The 20,576-nt window shown below is 41.2% G+C and overlaps 1 protein-coding gene across 2 annotated transcripts in view; it reads left to right on the top strand.

Moving 5' to 3' along the window:
* The window catches only part of LOC308310284 (putative flavin-containing monoamine oxidase A), a 103,937-nt gene extending 83,919 nt beyond the window's left edge, over nucleotides 1–20,018 (top strand). The window contains exons 11-12 of one of the 2 annotated variants that reach the window (XM_080756559.1): nucleotides 12,442–12,542; nucleotides 19,601–20,018. In XM_080756559.1, coding sequence (XP_080612685.1) covers nucleotides 12,442–12,542; nucleotides 19,601–19,991 — 492 coding nt within the window. In that variant the 3' untranslated portion in view covers nucleotides 19,992–20,018. The remainder of the gene's footprint in view (nucleotides 1–12,441; nucleotides 12,543–19,600) is intronic. The other variant, XM_080756560.1, reaches the window with a different exon arrangement.
* Nucleotides 20,019–20,576: the final 558 nt, after the last annotated feature.

The following is a 20,576-nucleotide window of genomic DNA, read 5'->3' as shown; positions in this document are numbered from 1 at the left end:
CGGCAGAGACGTACAGTCGTTATGTAATGTAAATATAATGTAAATGTATGTGTCGCCAAGTCACGCACTGCGCCTGCACTGTCGCTCGCCCACGCCTGGATTCCCTGTCACCGCAGCCAGCCGTGTGGGCGTTGCTTACGTAGTTTTGAGTAAGTGGAGTGCTGAGGAGCAATGGCAGCTTGTCTGGAAGCCAACCGTATCTATATTCCACCTATATATATGCTATATAGTCGCTGCTCGCATGTAAGCACAGGGTATGACTTAAGCCCAGTGGTGGAAGGTAACTAAGTACATGTACTCAAGTACAGTACTGTTGTACTGTTCTGTATTTTGAGGTGCTTTTACTTTACTTGAGTACTTCCATTTTTTTGGATAATTGACACTTCTACTCCTCCACTTCATCTCGGAGGCACATATTGTACTTTTTACTCCACTACAATTATTTGACTTTGGCTATTCGAAAATAGATGATTTGTAAGCTTGTGGATCTTCTTTTTTTTCTGGGTCACTCATAATGAGTACTTGTATTCTATATTATAGTATATTTCGACACCCAACACTTTAGTTTTTTCTATTCAAGTAAAAGCTTGAATACAGGCCTTTTACTTGAAACGGCATCTCTGCATTGTTCGGTTGCCGCGTGTTGAAAGGGTGCTGATCTACACGCTCACAGAGCCCATCTGCAAGCTCAAGCTGTGAGCTTGTATATCTGCTATTTTCCTTTGGGAAGCCGCGTATAGGGCTGCCCTCCCCTGGGCTGCTTCCGTGATACGGTCAGACAACCTGGTACCTGGTATCGATTCCGGTTCTTAACGGTTCCCTATATTTCGGTTCCAAAATGGTATAAAATAACTTAAATAAGAGGTCAAATGTTTATTTAACAAAAGAGCTCAATGTCAATCTAAGACATGTATAATGAACAGTATAACATCCTCTCCTTTATTGAGCCATTTGTGGATAATATAGTGATTCTTTTAAATATAATATCTATTCTGTATTTACCCAGTTGTTGTAGGCTGTTCTTCTCCTATTACCAATAACAAATAAAAGCATGTCTGAGAGCAACACACACACACACACACTGGGCAAATTAGCATCTCCGGCCGATAGGTGAGAACGGGTTTTCCGATCGACGTGCTAATGGGCATGGGGGGATCATTGAAAACAAAGGCGGCCTGCTTGCTGTGGTTTGCTACTAACAGAAATACAAGGGCTGCCCAAAGTAGGCTATCTTTTGTTGTTTTTTCGCCACCTCTCTTCGAAGTTAGACTGGCAAGCTCTAAACTGACTGGGCACCTGGACCCTACGCCGTGATCACACACACACACACACACACACACACAATCTCTCACACACACTCACACACACACACACACACACACGATGTGAGTGCACCAACGCTTTCTCTCTCCTCCTCTCTCGTCATGTTGATTCAATGCCAGCGTGTGTGCTGCGCCAGTATGCAGTGAAGACTCAGGCGAGGCGCCAGATTCCTGTCCCCTCTCTTAAAACGTTTCCTCCCAGAAACTTCACTTGAAAATTACGTTTAAGAAAACTTTAATAATGATGTTGCTTCAGTGCCAGGCGCAGCGCGTGTCACTGTCTCTAGACTCCTCGACAACTAAACTAACTCCACGCAGAGAGATAGCTCCGCCTCTGCAAGCCACAAGCCCACAACGCGTCGCTGATGCAACGCGATGTAGGCTTGTAGATCAGCTCTGTTCCCTGAGCGTCTATTAAAGGGAAAGACTCGTGTGACTGCGTGTCCGTGGGAACCGATAGAGAGAACCGAAATTGAATTATTGTAATGGGTATACCCGTTACCCGGGCATGTTCGGTTCGGTACATACTGTACTTGGTGCCGAGGTTCGGGACCCACCCCTACGTGTGTCTCAATTTGGCTGGCCTAATGTGTTGGGCGTGTGTGAATTGGAGGGGCAGAGCTGGCTTGTCAAAAACAAGCCGGCTCTGTAATTCCCCCTTGGAGTCCATAGAGGCTGCATATCGCACTCAGTGAGTGTGATATGCAGAGGGCTTTGTGTTTGTGTTTGTAGAGAGCTTTGTGTTTCCACTTTCACCAACATGGGGAGTATAATGAATTCCCCTGTGTTCTGCGTGGATAAGCATGTGATTAAGTAACGTATCACGTGTCGGTACTCGTGTGTGTGTGAGCGGTTGTAACCCCTAGTTACAAACTCGAGTTCCCTCCATCAGGACCTGCAACACCGTGCGCAGCATCGCTGAAATCTGAGTTGTTTTACTGAAGAATAGATACTGATCAAGCTCGGTTCTTTGGAGACACGTGTTCAAATTAGAGTTGCCCTCCATGAGAGGAGGGCAGCTCTGTGGGAAGAGGGCACATAAGTGACATAACACACATAATAAATGCATCATGCTGTATGTATACTAAATTCATACATTATGTATTATGTACAGGTCAATGCATGTGCACGCACGCACGCTCGCTCGCTCAGACACACACACACACACACACACACACACACACATCTCTCTCGTGCCATTAACCACAAGGTTAATGAGAATAATCTGATTCTGCACACTTTATGCTGTGAATCTCATGAAAAACGTTTGGTCGACAGAACTATAATCATAATTTTCTTTACTTTTGGTTGGATAACTTGACCAAGCACTGCTAATTGAAAAATACCATCTCTTTCAATGATTTTTTATTTGGTTTTCAATTATTTGACATAGATCACATTGACGTACATAAAACAAAAACAAAACAAAACATAAACAAAACAAAACAAAACAACAACAACAACAACAACAACAACATGCCAGCAAATAGTACAGAAAAGTAGTCAGGTATATAGTTGGTACTTCATATATACACATATGCATACACATTCACATAAATATATTTTATATATATACATACATACATATCTTTGCATACCTATACATACACATACTCATATATACATACACATACTCATATAACTTCTTCTCATACTGTTACACCCATACATATTACTCTTTTCCATTCCTCTTTTGAAAATCTTGCAATAGGTGAACAATCTCTGACGAAGTCAGTAAGATTGCCTTTTAATACATATGATAATCTCTCCATTGGCAATATCGACATGAGTTTTTCATACCATAATTGTATGTCAGGGGGATCCTCCTCATCTAACCATTTTTGTAGAATTGTGAGCCGTGCAACATAAAGGGCTATTCGTAATATGTATCTATATCTTAAGTCATAATCAAAGTCTAATCCCAGTACCCAGTAAGTTCACTGGGTTTAACTGTATCCTGATATCTGAAAAATACCATCTAATTAAAATGAACATAGATAACAGCATGTGGTGAAAGTATGTGAATTAGTTAATTGGACAGATCCGTTAATGACAACGATTTCACCTCGACACCTGGCAGAACACAGCTAATCCAAACTTTATATCTCTTAAATAGCATTGCATTCAATTTATTTCAGCTTACTATGTCAGTATAGCACGCATGTTGGTGTATAATACAAAGAGTTTCAGAAGACATGGGCAGTTACTTTGGCTTGTGAGAAACAGCACTTATGTAGGCCTCTACAATCTACAGTACATTATGTACATAATGGCTTTCTATAACCAAGCTTTGCCCAAAGGTATGCTTATATCCCTGAATCAACCTGAGCTTGACAATTATAGATTTTTTTTAGTAGGCCTATGTGTGTTGTGTATCTGACCCAAGACCAAATAAACAACGTAATGAGATCTACAGTTCAACAGCCAGAATCATGTGCCCTAAGCCTAAGGCATGATTGGACATTGCATGCACGCACGCACGCACGCACGCAAGCACACACCTGGATTTTACTGTTCAAATTGTTGGTTGTTGTAGTATGTTGTTGTAGCATGATGTCAGTCCTGAGTTTGCTTGCTCTTCACGTGGCATATAACTAGAGTTTTGTATGAATAGGAACAAATCGCCCCGGGGAAGCTTGGGGCAGAAAAATGTCCAGGGAGACATAATGGCTTTCTTCCTTGGCTGACTATGAGCCTCAAGGGGGAAATAATACAGTAGGATATCAACAGTTTAGACTTGAGTGTCGGAAACAGGAGTTGGTCGGTTGTAAAACCCTAAAACCCTATACTTGCACTAGAGGTGCATTGCATGGCAGGATTTCCAATTTGGGTGGGGCCGGGCACATTAAAAGTGATGGGTGAGGCCGACACAAATTTTGCTTTTAATCCAGCCATTTGTCTATTCTCTTTCCAACATAAATATCAGACTTCCTGCTTGCAGGACTTCAAAAGAGGGTTGCAGAGCCTATCAGGATGTTTAAGTGAACATTTCCGGTAGGGATGCACCGAAAGGGAAATTCTTGGACGAAACCGAATACCGTTGTCATGGCCGTACCTTAAAGCTACCTGATTTATGGCAAAATAAATGGTTATGGCAAAACTTAACTTAAATAAGAATCACTATTATGAGTCCTAAAACATTTATTCAGGTCTTTTGAACGCATTAATTGCATACACTATTCGGTGTTATATTTTCTGCCTATTCAGGCCGAAACCGAATAGGCCGAAAATGCATTTTTAGCCATTTTCTGCCGAATATTTTCTGCGGCCGAATATTCGGTTCATCACTAATTTACGGTCTTCCAAAAAAGATGGCTCATTAGCTCTCTGACCTTAAATGGCTCCTATAAGTCAGCAAGGTTGCTGGCTTCATGTCGACTCTTGGCTTTGGCGTGCGCCCCAAACAATGTGCTCATTCAACGTCAAACGCCAAGTCAGACACAGCGTAAACCCAGCTCACAAAAGCCAGAGTAGATGTGAAAATGATCCCAGAAGTGTTTTAATTTGATATTTGAGTGCATGTTGCAACACCGTTGCATAATATTTTATTTAATCACTCAAACCCTACCAGATTCCTAAGGGCTCTACACTAGCCCCCCCCCCCTACTGTTTTTGCCTTTCCCTCACAGGACCCCCGTCTTTCTAGACTCACCGATCTGGCATCTCAAAGGCAAATATTGTACTTTTACTCCACTACAATTATTTTAAAAACGTTATAGTTACTTTGTAGATGTTGATTAGTATTACAACACAACTACCACGTAATATTTCGGCCATTTGAAAATAGCAGATCTATGTGTCGCATTGTGACCTTGTAGATCTGCCATTTTCAAAATATGTGTATACCCTCTGGTATAGCCCTCTGGTGATACATGTTATGCTTTTGACGACTTGTGTGACGGGACATTCTGTATAGTACTTTATACTTTTGGTACTTTTACTTCAAATGTGAGTAGTTTCCACCACTGGTGTGTTTGTTGTGGGCTAGGTCAGTGGTTCCCAAAGTGGGGTCCGGGGACCCCTAGGGGTCCTTGAGGGAGTTCCAGGGGGCACCCAGCTAAATGATAATTTGGAACCAATTGGACCCTTATGGGTCTGTAACTCAGAGAGTGTACAAATGGAACAAAAATGGACCCTTATGGGTCTGTAACTCAGAAAGAGAGTGTACGCAGTTAGATTAACATTGATTTTACAATATAAATTGGGGTCGATCCAGAGATAGAAATGCTATTATTATATTAAATCGGTCCTTAGCCTAATGCATGTCAAACTGGGGGTCCTTGAAATTAAACGGGTTGAGAATCACTGCTATAGAGCCATACAAATCTTCTCTTATTGGGGTCCCTGGCATATCTTTTCAAATGGGGGTCCACGCGCTCATTAGTGTCAATTTGGGGGTCCTTGACATGAAAAAGTTTGGGAACCACTGGTCTAGGTCACGTGCCCCGCTCTGCCCAACAGAGTGAGTCCTTCTCCCTTGGTGACTCCCTGGGGCAGATACAGTAGAAAGCCTGTCTCACCTGGTGACTCCCTGGGGCAGATTTAGTAGAAAGCCTGTCTCACCTGGTGACTCCCTGGGGCAGATTTAGTAGAAAGCCTGTCTCACCTGGTGACTCCCTGGGGCAGATTTAGTAGAAAGCCTGTCTCACCTGCAACATATACAACATCTTGAGAACCTTTTTTTTTTCGTCTGAAAATACAGTAATGCCGTTCTCCATTGCACATAATATTATAGTATGTATGAGGAGAACGCTGCACTGAAAGTACACGGCTTTCTATGATGGCAAGTTTGAGTTTCAAGTTAAGGAGCTCAGCTTTGATTGTCTTGAGTGCAGGAGGAACAGAGAGAAGATAAAGTACACACACCAAAGTGAACAGAGTGGAATTGCGTGCGTGCGTGCGTGCGGGTCTTACGGTACACCCCTTCTCTAATTTGGGTCAGTGCGGTGCAGTTCACATAATTAATATTTGCGGTGCAATTATTCAAGGTCCATAAGTGTAACATTATGTCTTTGTTCGGGGCTCCTCCGACATTGTAGCAGCCTCACTAATCGTAATTTCCCCTGGCATCGATACAAGCAGAGTCAACGTGCACGAAACCCATTTTTCATGCACGTTATACCTTGTAATGTTTTAGAAACGTAGCCGTCTATAGCAGTGGTTGCACCACTCAAAAACTATAGATAATGTACTGTGTGTGTGTGTGTGGCGGTGTCCCTGGGTCTGTCCCTGTGTCCGAGCACGGGAATAGCGTTTGTTCACCACCAAGTGTCACTGTTGCACAGCCTAACACACAGACACACACAGGCCAGGGAGGAGGGCCAGTACAGTACAGTACAGTACCACCCACTTCAGACGGGTCTGATTTTTTTTACTTCCCTCCCACTTTTTAAAATGTCGTTATTCTTTGTATGGCACCTAACTTTGTTTAGAAAGGCACTTTATAACTAAACGTTACCTTACCATACCTGCCCTTACCTTACCTTTAATGTATAACAAACGATAATAAAAAAAGAATGAGGGGGAATTATTGCATAATTAGTATTATGGTGGCCCCACAGTTCAGTTTCTCATTGTGGCACTTCACCATATGATCCTGATGTCCACATCCAGGGGCAGTTCTGGCAGGTTTTCCATGTGGTGGGAAAAGGGTGTCGTAAAGTTGGGGGCCACACAGGGGGGTGTGTAGCCCTGGTCCAGTGCTTACAGCGAGTCTCTCTCTTGACGCCCTGTGGAAGTCCCTTCCGCAGCCCTCTGGTGATATTCTCACTCCCTTGCGAGGATTTTCAAATCCCAGCAAATAAACAAAACGACGTAACTACTCACCGAAACAAAGCCTGCTAGACCTTGATAAAAGTCTATTCTCGGAGCTGGGTCTCAGGTCCCCAGCTTCTCTCTAAAATGCACTATTTTCATCATTAAATAAAATGAATCCAACCAGATTGGCGCAGGCAAAACCCGGAAATGCCGTAGTAGAAGAAATGACTGCCCAGTAAATTCAGGGTACATTGCGTTATTAAAATTGCACAAAGTGCATTTTAGAGAGAAGCTGGGGACCTGAGATGCTTCCCAGCTTCGAGAATAGACTTTTACCAAGGTCTAGCAGGCTTTGTGTCGGTGAGTAGTTACGTTGTTTTGTTTATTTGCTGGGAATTATAAACACTCGCACAGGAGTGAGAATATCACCAGAGGGCTGTGGAAGGGACACAGGGCGTCAGAGAGAGGGGTGTGGTGTTAACATTGCCTGAATTCTAGTGATTCTTAAAACTTGTAAAACACAAAACCCCTAGGGTTATTTATGATTGGGCAACTATTTAGCACATATAATTGACTGAGCTTCTCAAAGGACACTCGAGCTACACTTGATTTATTGATGGAAATAAATGTAACAACAAGCATGTTTAAGAAAAATAAGAAAATGAATTCTTCTTAATAAAGAATTACTGCTGCCTTTTTTTTTTTTACTCAAATGTACATTATATTTTAATTAATTGGAATATAATATATATTATATTCTAACCTCCAAGGACCCCTGGAGGTCCCCATACAACTTTGAGAACCACTGCAATACGTTTATCAGCTGCACCAGGCCCATTTTGTGGCCCCCCAGATAGTTTTTAGTACATTTTCAAATATACAATACTATTTATACTATGGTTTGGCTGAATACTTGATGGTTATTATTCCGAGCATGTACTGTAGCCTATTGCCCACTGTGCCAAGCTACTAACCCATTCTGACCTGAGATCAGATTCATACGAGGTTTCCACTCATGGACACACACTGGTCTGATGAACCCATTCTGACCTGAGATCAGATTCTAAAAATGTCAGTCGTTCTTCGAGCTTTTTCAAAAAGCTCGTAGCTATGAGCTTGTAGATCTGCTATAGCTAAAGCACGACATGATGCTAATACCAAAATGGGTTCCCGTTCAGAATGGGCTAAATTCAATGCTGTGCCTGCCCCTGCGGACAGATGAACTCCATTGCTTGCATGAGTCCAGAAATGTAACTAAACCTTGGCGGATAATAATTATTATGTCTAGTTTAAAAAAAAGATGTGCGCCTACAGTATGTGCGGTATAAACGTGCAATGCCGTTATAGTTATACAGTTTACAGTATAACCCATTCTGGGTGCATGGGAACCCCTTTTGGTGTCGTAAGCATTATGTTGTACTTCAGCTATTGAAAAATAGCAGATCTACCAGTCTTCTCCACGTATGGTTATCCAGGGTTAGATGAGGTCAGTGTCGTGATCTTCATATTATGGAGTCACGAGGCGTGATGTCACGAGTAGTGACCATATATGGAGGCGTGACTAACGGACGGGAGATGCCGGTTTTCATAGTAAATGTGACCTGTGGTCACAACCAGTGGTGTAAAGTAATTTTTACTCATTTACTGTACGTTTTAGTACGATTTTGAGATTTCATTTTTTTCTTTACTGGAGTATTTCCAATTTACATTCACTTCGACTCCACTACATCTCAGAGGGAAATATACTTTTACTCGACTGCAATTATAGGAAAACTTTAGTTACAGTACTAGTTACTTAGTAGTAGATTTGTATCAGCCCTATATACATTTCTGCCACTTGAAAATAGCCGATTTACACGCTCACAATGCGTCACATCGCACGCTTGTAGATCTGCTATTTTCCAAATGATTTTAATGCATTTGACTCATTTGAAACTATATACTTTGTACTTGTGGTATGCTTTAAGTACATGTTGATACCAATACTTTTGTGCAAGTAAATGTTGAATTCTGGGTATTTACATGGAACTGGTGTATACATTGCAGTATTGATACTTTTACTTGACATAATAGGACAGTGGTTTTCAACCCTTTTCATATGAAGGACCATTCTTCATTCAGCCTTTGAACCTCATGACATTTAGCCTCTCAGGCCGTAAAACGTTTCATATTTAGTTTGTCGTATTGGATAAGATTATGTCCACAATTGCATGCCGTATTGATGTGGTGATCAAAATAACAATGACTTCTACAATCTGTAATTGTGTAGACGTCTTATAAATGAATTAATGCAGATGTTTTAACAATATATGAACTCTTGAGCTCTATGCTCTATGCAACATTCTAGAAATAAACTTCTAACTGTGAGATTGCTTTGTAAGCTTCATATTTAATATGAGAATATGTATCCAATATATATCTGGATAATATATGTATAGTCTAACAATATTGAATAAGTGGATATTAATTATAAACTGCAGCAGATTCATAAGAGGATTGCTCCACATTCTTTCAGTAACATAGAAACAACAAGAAAAACAGTTTTCCAAAACACTATTTGTCTACAGTGGTGGGGTTTCTGTACAGGACTGGTCAATGCCTATAACAACAAATTAGTATGTTGTCAAATCATCAAAGTCTCATAGCCAATTGTGCTCTACTGTTCTCATTTAATAGCTTATCTATATTTACAGTGAAATCCCATTGTGTAATGTGTCCATAGTGTAATAAGGCATTAATATGACCAGGATAAGTCAGGATAAGTCATGATCTGTGTAATAACTATATCCTATATCCATCATTACATTGTTATTAACAACAGAGACACAATAACAGCAACAACTGTATTGTCTAAATCTGGGAAACCTGGACAACTTTATGTCTTTAAGTCATTGTTCAGGTTGTGTTGCTCTGAGGGAATGAGGAGCACTCAGGTGTGTGGAATTAGTTTCAATAGAGTTGTGATGACTGCAATTCAATGTTTATTCAAATGCTAAATAATGAACAAACCCCACATTCTTTCCCCAGGTTAAAATGTAAATGAGGGAATGAGGAGCACTCGTGGAATTAGTTTCAACAGGCTTGTGTCTGCACTTTGTTAAAAAACAAATCTACCTGAAATGACTCATAATGAGTAATTATGAGTAACACATTGTTATCTCTTAACAGTTAACACGTGCCTTAGTGTCTCGATTTTCTCACTACAGAGTGTTTCACTGTTGTCTTGTAAGTTGTTACTCAGGGTATTTTAATTTATTTTTGTATTTTATTTTATGCTGCGTTTTTAAAACAAACATTGAACTAAAAACAAACATTAAACCTGTATAAAACTCAATCTAATGCATTGAGAAACAGAACTGTAATTGTGACTTCATAAATAAGAGTGACGACATACCTGCTGTTTACTGGGAGTTCTTCCACATGTGGTGCATATAAAACTGCTGGTTTATAATAAACCTTAAAAATCAGTATAGTGGTTCATCCAAAAATGACGTATTTTCTACCAAACTCTCCATTGGGACTCCTACTGGAGACTGGTGTTATCAAACTATATGGTATGGATATTATGTACAGATTAATATTTAGGATTTGTCCACATTCTTTCAGTAACATCAGAACCAAGTATAGAAACAGCTCTGGTGAAGAAACAACTGCTCATACTGTGTTTTGTTTGTTATTTTATAGTTTTTCTCTCTCAACTGACTTTGCATGCGTTTATTTTATACATTTGATATTAATGTTTTGTAAACATTAATAAGTATTCATATCAAACAGTCATGTGTCCAGTGAACAGAGTATAACATCTGAACAAACACAATAACAGCAACATTAATGTTAATTTAAATATGGAAACCTTACAGTGTGAGACCTTTGTTCAGATTGTGGTGTGGTGAAGGAACGTGGAACGTTCATTCAATGTAATTTGAATGCAAATAATGAAGTACACCTGCATTCTTTCACCTGGTTGAAGTGTAAATAGGGTTAATAGGCTACATGTGAATATGATCATTCACTATAAACAATGCCTTCAAATGCAGAGATTAAGCGTGTTAATGGTCACTGGTTGTCTGCCGTTGGACAGATCGCCTGTTAATGAGTGACGAGTTTCACCAAAACTACAGAAATAGGTCTATCACATGAAACTATCTACAGTTCCCAAAATAAAGACCACCCACCCACAACCACCGCAGTTAGTTATATTATATCAGGATACTTTACCATACGCATTGGTTAAATCTGTATAACATTTTATTTCTAAAAAGTTGCAGCTTTACATAGTACACAAGCCTTCACATCTTGTCTTTTACAAGTATATATACATAGTATTGGGCCCCTATTGGCCTATTGGCCTACACATTCAGAGCGAATGTTTTTAACTCAAATCTTTGCTTCTGGGAGGTCACTGGAACATCATATTTTTGAAAGGCGGTCAAATACATATATTTTGACATGAAATATTGAGAACCACTCATATAGAAACATGAGGTTATTCAGAAAATTGTCATGAATTAGAAGATTTTTTATTTTATTTCGACGTCGGGGTTAAAACAAGACCCGCTCTACTCGGGCCGACATCGCTGTGCTGCTTTGACTCATTGCAATGTTCCACTGCTACACTGGCCCATTTTACTTTTAGTCATGGTCTCGTGAATAGTTTTCATTTAGTTTTAGTAACATTTTAGTCACCTGGAATGTCTTTGTGTTGGTCTAGTTTTAGTCGAGTAAATCTACTGTTGATTTGGTCGACAAATGTATTTTGGCGGGCCTTGATGCCGTCGTAATGGCTGTTTTTACACTTTTTTCAGCATGCAGCCAAGTGTAAAATGACTTATACTGGATCTCCTGTCCCTTCCTAACATTTTAGCCTAGTTTTTATTTGTTGACGAAATTGTCAGCAGGCCTATATTTAGTTCCACTTATAGTTTTCGTCAGTGGAAATGAGGTATAGTCGACGAACATTTTTCGTCTTAGTTTTAAAGGACCACTTCACCACTTTTCAAACCTTCTTCATATAGGTCCTCACTAATAATCATGAAAGAAATGGTGCCATTTTTTTCTACTCGGTCTGTGTCTCATAGGAGGGCTGTGGGCAGTTCAGAAACCGTCTTCCAGTGACATCATCGATGGGGAATATTGGCATATTGTTGTTCATCATGTTTAAAAACAATCTGCCTAATGATGATGTCACTGGAAGACGTTTTCTAAACTGCCCACAGCCGTCCTACGAGACACAGACTGCCTTTTTGTTCATGATTATTATATGAAGATAGGTTGAAAAGTGGTGAAGTGGTCCTTTAAAGTCGACGAAGAAAACAACACCGCTATTGTCATCATATTGTATGTGTACATGTGTACGTTACAGGACTGGGCGAAGGAGGACTACAGCGGGGGGTGTCCTGTTAATGTCATGGCACCGGGCCTGCTAACGTATTACCACCCCAGCCTGAGGAAACCCTGCGGCAGGTAATCAGCCCTAGTACCTACAGCTGGCCATCGAAGCCCAGCATGTTGCAACGCTCTCTCTCTCTCTCTCTCTCCAGGGAGAAACTTGCTCCTTACTCTGACATTATGGTACTGTGTGTGTGTGTGTGTGTGTGTGTGTGTGTGTTCTCTCTATAGGCCTACTTATTTTCTTTAAAGAGTAATTGGCTGTCCAACCCCCAGTGGTGATTTTCTCTCCTTTATTGAGATAGCAGGTGTGTTCCTGGGGAGATAGCACAGGGCTGCCAGCCAACAGGAGAAAAATCTCTGGTGGGATTCTATGCTATAGCCTTGCGGGGGGATATAATGTGGGTCTCTCTCGCTCTTTTTCTCTCTCTCTCTCTGAGCCAGCCGGTTTTAACAATATTTTCACAATCTCTGGGCGTTCGGTCGGGTATAGTAACGGTTAGCAAGGGGAAGCAACACGTATATGCAGTGGGAGAACAGCAGTGTGCTTTAAAACGCCCACCTGTCAATGTGTGTGTGTGTGTGTGTGTGTGTGTGTGTGTGTGTGTGTGTGTGAGCGCATTCTTATCGTTGTTGATACAGGTCTTTGTGATATGAATCTACAGGTAGATTACATACATTTTTTTGTATGTCCTGTAAAAAAATCCAAACCATTCAGGACGGGAACCCCTTTTGGTGTTTTTGCTCCTTCTGGAGGTTCTTGTTGCTATAGTAAATGGCAATATAACATTTTTGAAAATAGATTTGAGAAATTTCTGAAAACTTTAGGTCGGTATTTAGAAGGCTTTTTTAGAAACGGCCTTAGTCCAGGCCTGACATAGAAATTTTCAAAATGTCTTCCAAATTCTGACAACTGTCTGAAAAACCTTATGTTTCTATATCAGTGGTGCTAAATATTAAAAAAACTATGTAATTGGCCGCCGACCCCATCTGAAAATATGTTGTTCCAGGGACACCCCCCCCCCCCCCCCCAAGAAGCAAAGATTTGAGTTAAAACCGTTCCCCCTGAAAGAATATATGGTCATGCTCGTAGCGCTATGAGCACGACACAAAATACCTGAACTGCAGGCTGCCCGCCAAAGATCTCTCACATTGACATAACCCACTCCACTCCAATTCCAAATTGAGAGTACAAATGGAACCCAAATCTGCGAGGGTCTCTCTGGGAGAGGGAACAAAGTGGAAACCAGATGGACCCACCCTTGGCTATAGATCTCTCTCTCTCTCGTCGGAGTTAAATGAACACAGAGCGTTTCATACTGCGTATACTAGACGCGCCGTGTGCCTACAGAGCAGTGACCTGAGCAGAATGGAGAGCAACAGCAGTGATTATGCCCCCGCTAACATGCATTAGTCCAGTTCTAAAGAAATGGACACGGGGCCAAACGTGGCATTCTCATGGGACGACGGCCCCTTAAACCATTCTGGGCGGGGGGGGGAACCCCTTTTGGGTGTGTTATAATAAAGCATTATGTTATTGAAAAATAGCAGATCTACAAGCTCGTAGCGCGCTATACGAGCTTGCAGGTCTGCTATTTCTGAAAAAAATCGCGAATTAACTCAAATCTTTGCTTCATGGGTCAGGGTCCCTGGAACGACATATTTTCAGATGGGGGGGGGGGGGGGGGGGTCGACGGCCCAATTACATATAATTCTGGGAGTCCTTGACATGCAAACGCTGGAGAACGACTCGCATATAGAAACACGGGGGTTGTTTTTTCTTCATAAAACTGTGATGATTAAAGTAAGGCTAATTTAGTTAGAATCGTCCTCCGGGTCTAAATGGGTTAATCCATTTCTAATGGCCTGTTAGGAGATGCACAATGCCGAACGAACGAGAGAGAGAGAGAGAGAGAGAGAGAGAGAGAGAGGTGGATAACGAAGAGAGGCAACCGGGGGGGGGGTGGGCGTTCAGGGAACGCATTTCCATAATGACATTACGTCCACAGGGAGAGAACAGGGAGCTCATTGCATATAGCGCGACTATAGCCCATTTTGGGCGCGAATCCCTTTTTGTGTTATAGCATTATGCTATGCTTTAGCTATTGAAAAAAATAGCAGATCTACAAGCTCATAGCGCGCTACCGAGTGGCGCGCTACGAGCTTGTAGGTCTGCTATCTATTTTTTTGAAAAATCGAAGAGCGACTTGACACAGAAACATAGCTTTTTCAGAAAACTGTCAGGATGTCGAAGACATTTTTAGAATCTGATCCCGGGTCAAAATGGGCTAGAAGAGGAGCGGACGGGACCGTTCCTATACCCTCATACGGGAGATGGATCCTCTCAAGGACATACTTGACGTTATGTGTGTCCTTGACACACATAACGGCACACATGTAATCAACAAAAGTCTTGAAAAATGACAATTCGCAGCGTTTGCTGCGTTTTACGCGAGGATGAAATTCGGACATTACCAATTTAGCGTCCCTATTCTGAGGGACGATAAGCCAAATTGTGAAGGACACTTTTTTTCTTTTAGATTGATTCCATCATCCTAATATAAATGCACCACGTCTCTGTGTTTATACGTATACGTCTGTATAGCCCCGAACTGAGTGAGTGAACTCATGCTTCCTTCAATGCATGAGGAGTGAGCAGGCCGCTTCTTAGGGGGGGGAGTTTTCCCCCGAACACGAATTCAGCTGCTCTGTTTTCCCAGAGCGCAGCAAACTCGGTGGCTAGGCTAGCTAGTTTCTTGGGACGTTTGTGGTCGTGACTCGTGACTACATCTGTCATTAAAGAAAATGATGAAAAACGGCGCGCTATAGTATGCCGTACGATATGGGCTATAGCCCACGGTCCAAAATGATGAGAAACGAGGCTAACTTTTTTTTTCAAAATTTCAAAAAACATGGGCTATAACCCATCGTTTTTGTCATTTCGTCATTTTTTTCAAATCCTCAAAAATGATGAAAAACGGCACGCTATAGTATGCCGTACGATATGGGCTATAGCCCACGGTCCAAAATGATGAGAAACGAGGCTAACTTTTTTTTTCAAAATTTAAAAAAACATGGGCTATAACCCATCGTTTTTGTCATTTTGTCATTTTTTTAAAATCTTCAAAAATGATGAAAAACGGCGCGCTATAGTATGCCGTACGATATGGGCTATAGCCCACGGTCCAGAATTATGAGAAACGAGGCTAACTTTTTTTTTCAAAATTTCAAAAAACATGGGCTATAACCCATCGTTTTTGTCATTTCGTCATATTTTTCAAATCCTCAAAAATGATGAAAAACGGCACGCTATAGTATGCCGTACGATATGGGCTATAGCCCACGGTCCAAAATGATGAGAAACGAGGCTAACTTTTTTTTTCAAAATTTCAAAAAACATGGGCTATAACCCATCGTTTTTGTCATTTCGTCATTTTTTTCAAATCCTCAAAAATGATGAAAAACGGCGCGCTATAGTATGCCGTACGATATGGGCTATAGCCCACGGTCCAAAATGATGAGAAACGAGGCTAACTTTTTTTTTCAAAATTTCAAAAAACATGGGCTATAACCCATCGTTTTTGTCATTTCGTCATATTTTTCAAATCCTCAAAAATGATGAAAAACGGCACGCTATAGTATGGCGTACGATATGGGCTATAGCCCACGGTCCAAAATGATGAGAAACGAGGCTAACTTTTTTTTTCAAAATTTAAAAAAACATGGGCTATAACCCATCGTTTTTGTCATTTCGTCATTTTTTTCAAATCCTCAAAAATGATGAAAAACGGCGCGCTATAGTATGCCGTACGATATGGGCTATAGCCCACGGTCCAAAATGATGAGAAACGAGGCTAACTTTTTTTTTCAAAATTTCAAAAAACATGGGCTATAACCCATCGTTTTTGTCATTTCGTAATTTTTTTCAAATCTTCAAAAATGAAGAAAAACGGCGTGCTATAGTATGCCGTACGATATGGGCTATAGCCCACGGTCCAAAATGATGAGAAACGAGGCTAACTTTTTTTTTCAAAATTTCAAAAAACATGGGCTATAACCCATCGTTTTTGTCATTTCGTCATATTTTTCAAATCCTCAAAAATGATGAAAAACGGCACGCTATAGTATGCCGTACGATATGGGCTATAGCCCACGGTCCAAAATGATGAGAAACGAGGCTAACTTTTTTTTTCAAAATTTAAAAAAACATGGGCTATAACCCATCGTTTTTGTCATTTCGTCATTTTTTTAAAATCTTCAAAAATGATGAAAAACGGCGCGCTATAGTATGCCGTATGATATGGGCTATAGCCCACGGTCCAGAATTATGAGAAACGAGGCTAACTTTTTTTTTCAAAATTTCAAAAAACATGGGCTATAACCCATCGTTTTTGTCATTTCGTCATATTTTTCAAATCCTCAAAAATGATGAAAAACGGCACGCTATAGTATGCCGTACGATATGGGCTATAGCCCACGGTCCAAAATGATGAGAAACGAGGCTAACTTTTTTTTTCAAAATTTCAAAAAACATGGGCTATAACCCATCGTTTTTGTCATTTCGTCATTTTTTTCAAATCCTCAAAAATGATGAAAAACGGCGCGCTATAGTATGCCGTACGATATGGGCTATAGCCCACGGTCCAAAATGATGAGAAACGAGGCTAACTTTTTTTTTCAAAATTTCAAAAAACATGGGCTATAACCCATCGTTTTTGTCATTTCGTCATATTTTTCAAATCCTCAAAAATGATGAAAAACGGCACGCTATAGTATGGCGTACGATATGGGCTATAGCCCACGGTCCAAAATGATGAGAAACGAGGCTAACTTTTTTTTTCAAAATTTAAAAAAACATGGGCTATAACCCATCGTTTTTGTCATTTCGTCATTTTTTTCAAATCCTCAAAAATGATGAAAAACGGCGCGCTATAGTATGCCGTACGATATGGGCTATAGCCCACGGTCCAAAATGATGAGAAACGAGGCTAACTTTTTTTTTCAAAATTTCAAAAAACATGGGCTATAACCCATCGTTTTTGTCATTTCGTAATTTTTTTCAAATCTTCAAAAATGAAGAAAAACGGCGCGCTATAGTATGCCGTACGATATGGGCTATAGCCCACGGTCCAAAATGATGAGAAACGAGGCTAACTTTTTTTTCCAAAATTTCAAAAAACATGGGCTATAACCCATCGTTTTTGTCATTTCGTCATTTTTTTCAAATCCTCAAAAATGATGAAAAACGGCGCGCTATAGTATGCCGTACGATATGGGCTATAGCCCACGGTCCAAAATGATGAGAAACGAGGCTAACTTTTTTTTTCAAAATTTCAAAAAACATGGGCTATAACCCATCGTTTTTGTCATTTCGTAATTTTTTACAAATCTTCAAAAATGAAGAAAAACGGCGCGCTATAGTATGCCGTACGATATGGGCTATAGCCCACGGTCCATCATTTTTTTCAGCGATTTCTTTTTGTTGTTTTAAGGGTAACTGTTTGCAATATTACACGAGAGGGGTGGTTTAACATTGCATTAATGACGCTAAACCACCCCCTCTCGTGTAATATTGCTTAAATCGTCACTTGATAAAAAAGCAGTTAATTAAGTCCTTGGCAGACATTGAGTTTTAATTGCGGCACCCATCATGACACAAACGGCAGTTTAATTCCACGTGAATGTATCGCACAGAATAAACGCTGTGAACATTATCTTCGTATTGCCTTACTCTGAATATACGACTCTCGACTGGGTAGATTAAAATGGAATAAACATGGTCATTAACCACAGGACTTACAGGTCAGCAAGTGACGCTAATACATAGTGATGTGAAGGGTAATGCCAAAGGGATCATAAGGGCCACGCCATCTTCGGTCATTAATTGCACTGTGCGTAAACATGCTAGCCTAATCGGCTTATTTACTTATTCTGTACAGGGGTAATAATGACATTGCAGTGTGCAAATTAATGTTAGCTAATGATGCCCTGATGACTGGCAGGGTGTGATTAGTATTTCACTCAAGCTAATAAGTGTTTGCCTATACAGCCCATTTAAGGCAATTCTGGGTCGTCTGGTCAGAGCACTTTTCTATTATTCCTAAATAGATAAACATTTCATAAATGCGAGGGAGTGTTTTAGAGGGAAAGGGAGAGAGAGAGAGTGCACAATGCAACAAAGGAGCAAAGCACCAAGCATAAATTGACCCCACGGTATTTATGCATAAATGATTTCTTTGCAAGCGGAATAAACACTTTGTGTAGAAAGCAGAAAAAAGAAAGAAAGAAACTGAAAAAACAAGTGTTTGCTCACCCACGCTTTCCACTGTGGTCCAGGCCTACATTTCATCTGAATGGTGAACACGGTCTGTATCTGTTCAAATAACCAGTGTCATTGATGGATTTGCTAGTGTTGCGCGAATCCAGTTTCCTGACAGAATTTCAGCCTTTTATTTGTCTTGCACCTGAACTGTCAGAGAAAGAAGCATGTCTGCCCGTGGCAGTCATCTCGCAATGCAGTGCATCGCCACACACCGTCAACTTGTAGATCTTCACTCGTCATGCACGCATTTCCCAAACGGAGAGCATGTATTTTATTCAGTATGACCAAAAGCAAGGATAAAACACCACCTGTGTGGACAATGAGGGGCATGATTATCCGACTATAGTGTTGTTTTTGGCAGCACGTTTTGGTTTTAGCCATAGTGTCTTGAATAGCTTTCATTTAGTTTTAGTCACATTTTTGTCACCTGGAAAGTCTTAGCGTTAGTCTAGTTTTAATCGACTAAATCTACAGTGGATTTAGTCGAACAAAATGTATTTTGGCGGGACTTGATGCCGTCATATAATGACTGCTTTTACACTTGCTGAAAATACCCGATCTACAAGCCCACAACGTGCCGTGCTGCGACGCGTTGTGGGCTTGTAGATCATCTATTTTCAGCATGCAACTAATTGTAAAATGACTTATAGTGGATCTCTTGTCCACTATAGTCCCTTCCTAACATTTTAGTCTAGTTTTTATTTGTTGACAGTGTTATCCATTATCCACCCCAGCAAATCGAACCGTGTGTGTGTGTGTGTGTGTGTGTGTGTGTGTGCGTGCGCGTGCGCGTGTGATATTCACGTTTCAGGATCCATTGGGCGGGCACCGAGACGGCCACCCGTTGGTGCGGCTACATGAGCGGTGCGGTGCAGGCGGGACGGCGGGCGGCTCTGGAGGTCCTGGCAGAACTCTGCCCCGTGGCGCTGACCCCAAAGGAGCGGGAGGAGGAGGCACAGCAGCGGCAACAACACGAAGACACGGACGTCCCAGCGTGGCTGACGACGACGTCACCGCCATCGTCCAAATTCCCGTACCTGAGCGGAGCGGCGCTCGTCGTAGCGACGCTGTCCGCTAGCGTCGCTGCAGCTCTCCTGCTGGCTCGCCCTCAGCTCTGCCAGAGGTGGATGGCACAGGGCCACGGCTTAATGTGGAGATGCGTGGCCAAGTGTAATGTGTTTTCCACTGGTGGCAGGAGCTGATGGAAATCATAGTTGTTGTATACGTTGACCGAGAGGTACAACTTATTATTGTGGAAACCATGTCGTTGAAACCCAAGGGCAGCAACAAATGCCCGCAGGGGTGCATACTTAGTTTAGACTAGTCATTGGTTAGACATAAGGGTTGGGAGAGGGTTAAGGTTAGGTTTAGGTGTGCTGCCCCGTGGGAGGTTCTAGGGTGAGGGTTTGGGGGCCGCTGCTATAGCCCGCATGTTGTTGTGAAATAATGTGATGTAGTGTTATTAATGTATTTATGTAGAAGCTAATCTGGAATTAAGTAGCCTTTGTCTTTGGGCTGTATTGATTGTGTTGGGTTTCTCCTTGTCTTGTTTTGGGTTGTATACAGTAAGCACTGTATTATAAATTATATCCATACTGTATGTTACAGTATACGATTGGTCTCGCGCTTAAAGACTGGACACTCCTCATTCCGCTTTTCACACATGTAGCCTCCTGGTGTTCCACATGCACTGTAACACATTTTATATTATGTATAATCTATAGCCGACATCCATTCATTTCTGTGGAATGTCCGTGAAAATTAAGACCCAGAGTTGAGAAACACCA

This window comes from Protomyctophum bolini (assembly GCF_963924005.1).
Source record: "Protomyctophum bolini genome assembly, chromosome: 22".
Taxonomy (NCBI): domain Eukaryota; kingdom Metazoa; phylum Chordata; class Actinopteri; order Myctophiformes; family Myctophidae; genus Protomyctophum; species Protomyctophum bolini.
Note: the sequence above shows the minus strand (reverse complement) of the source record. Positions and strands in the feature narration are given on the sequence as shown.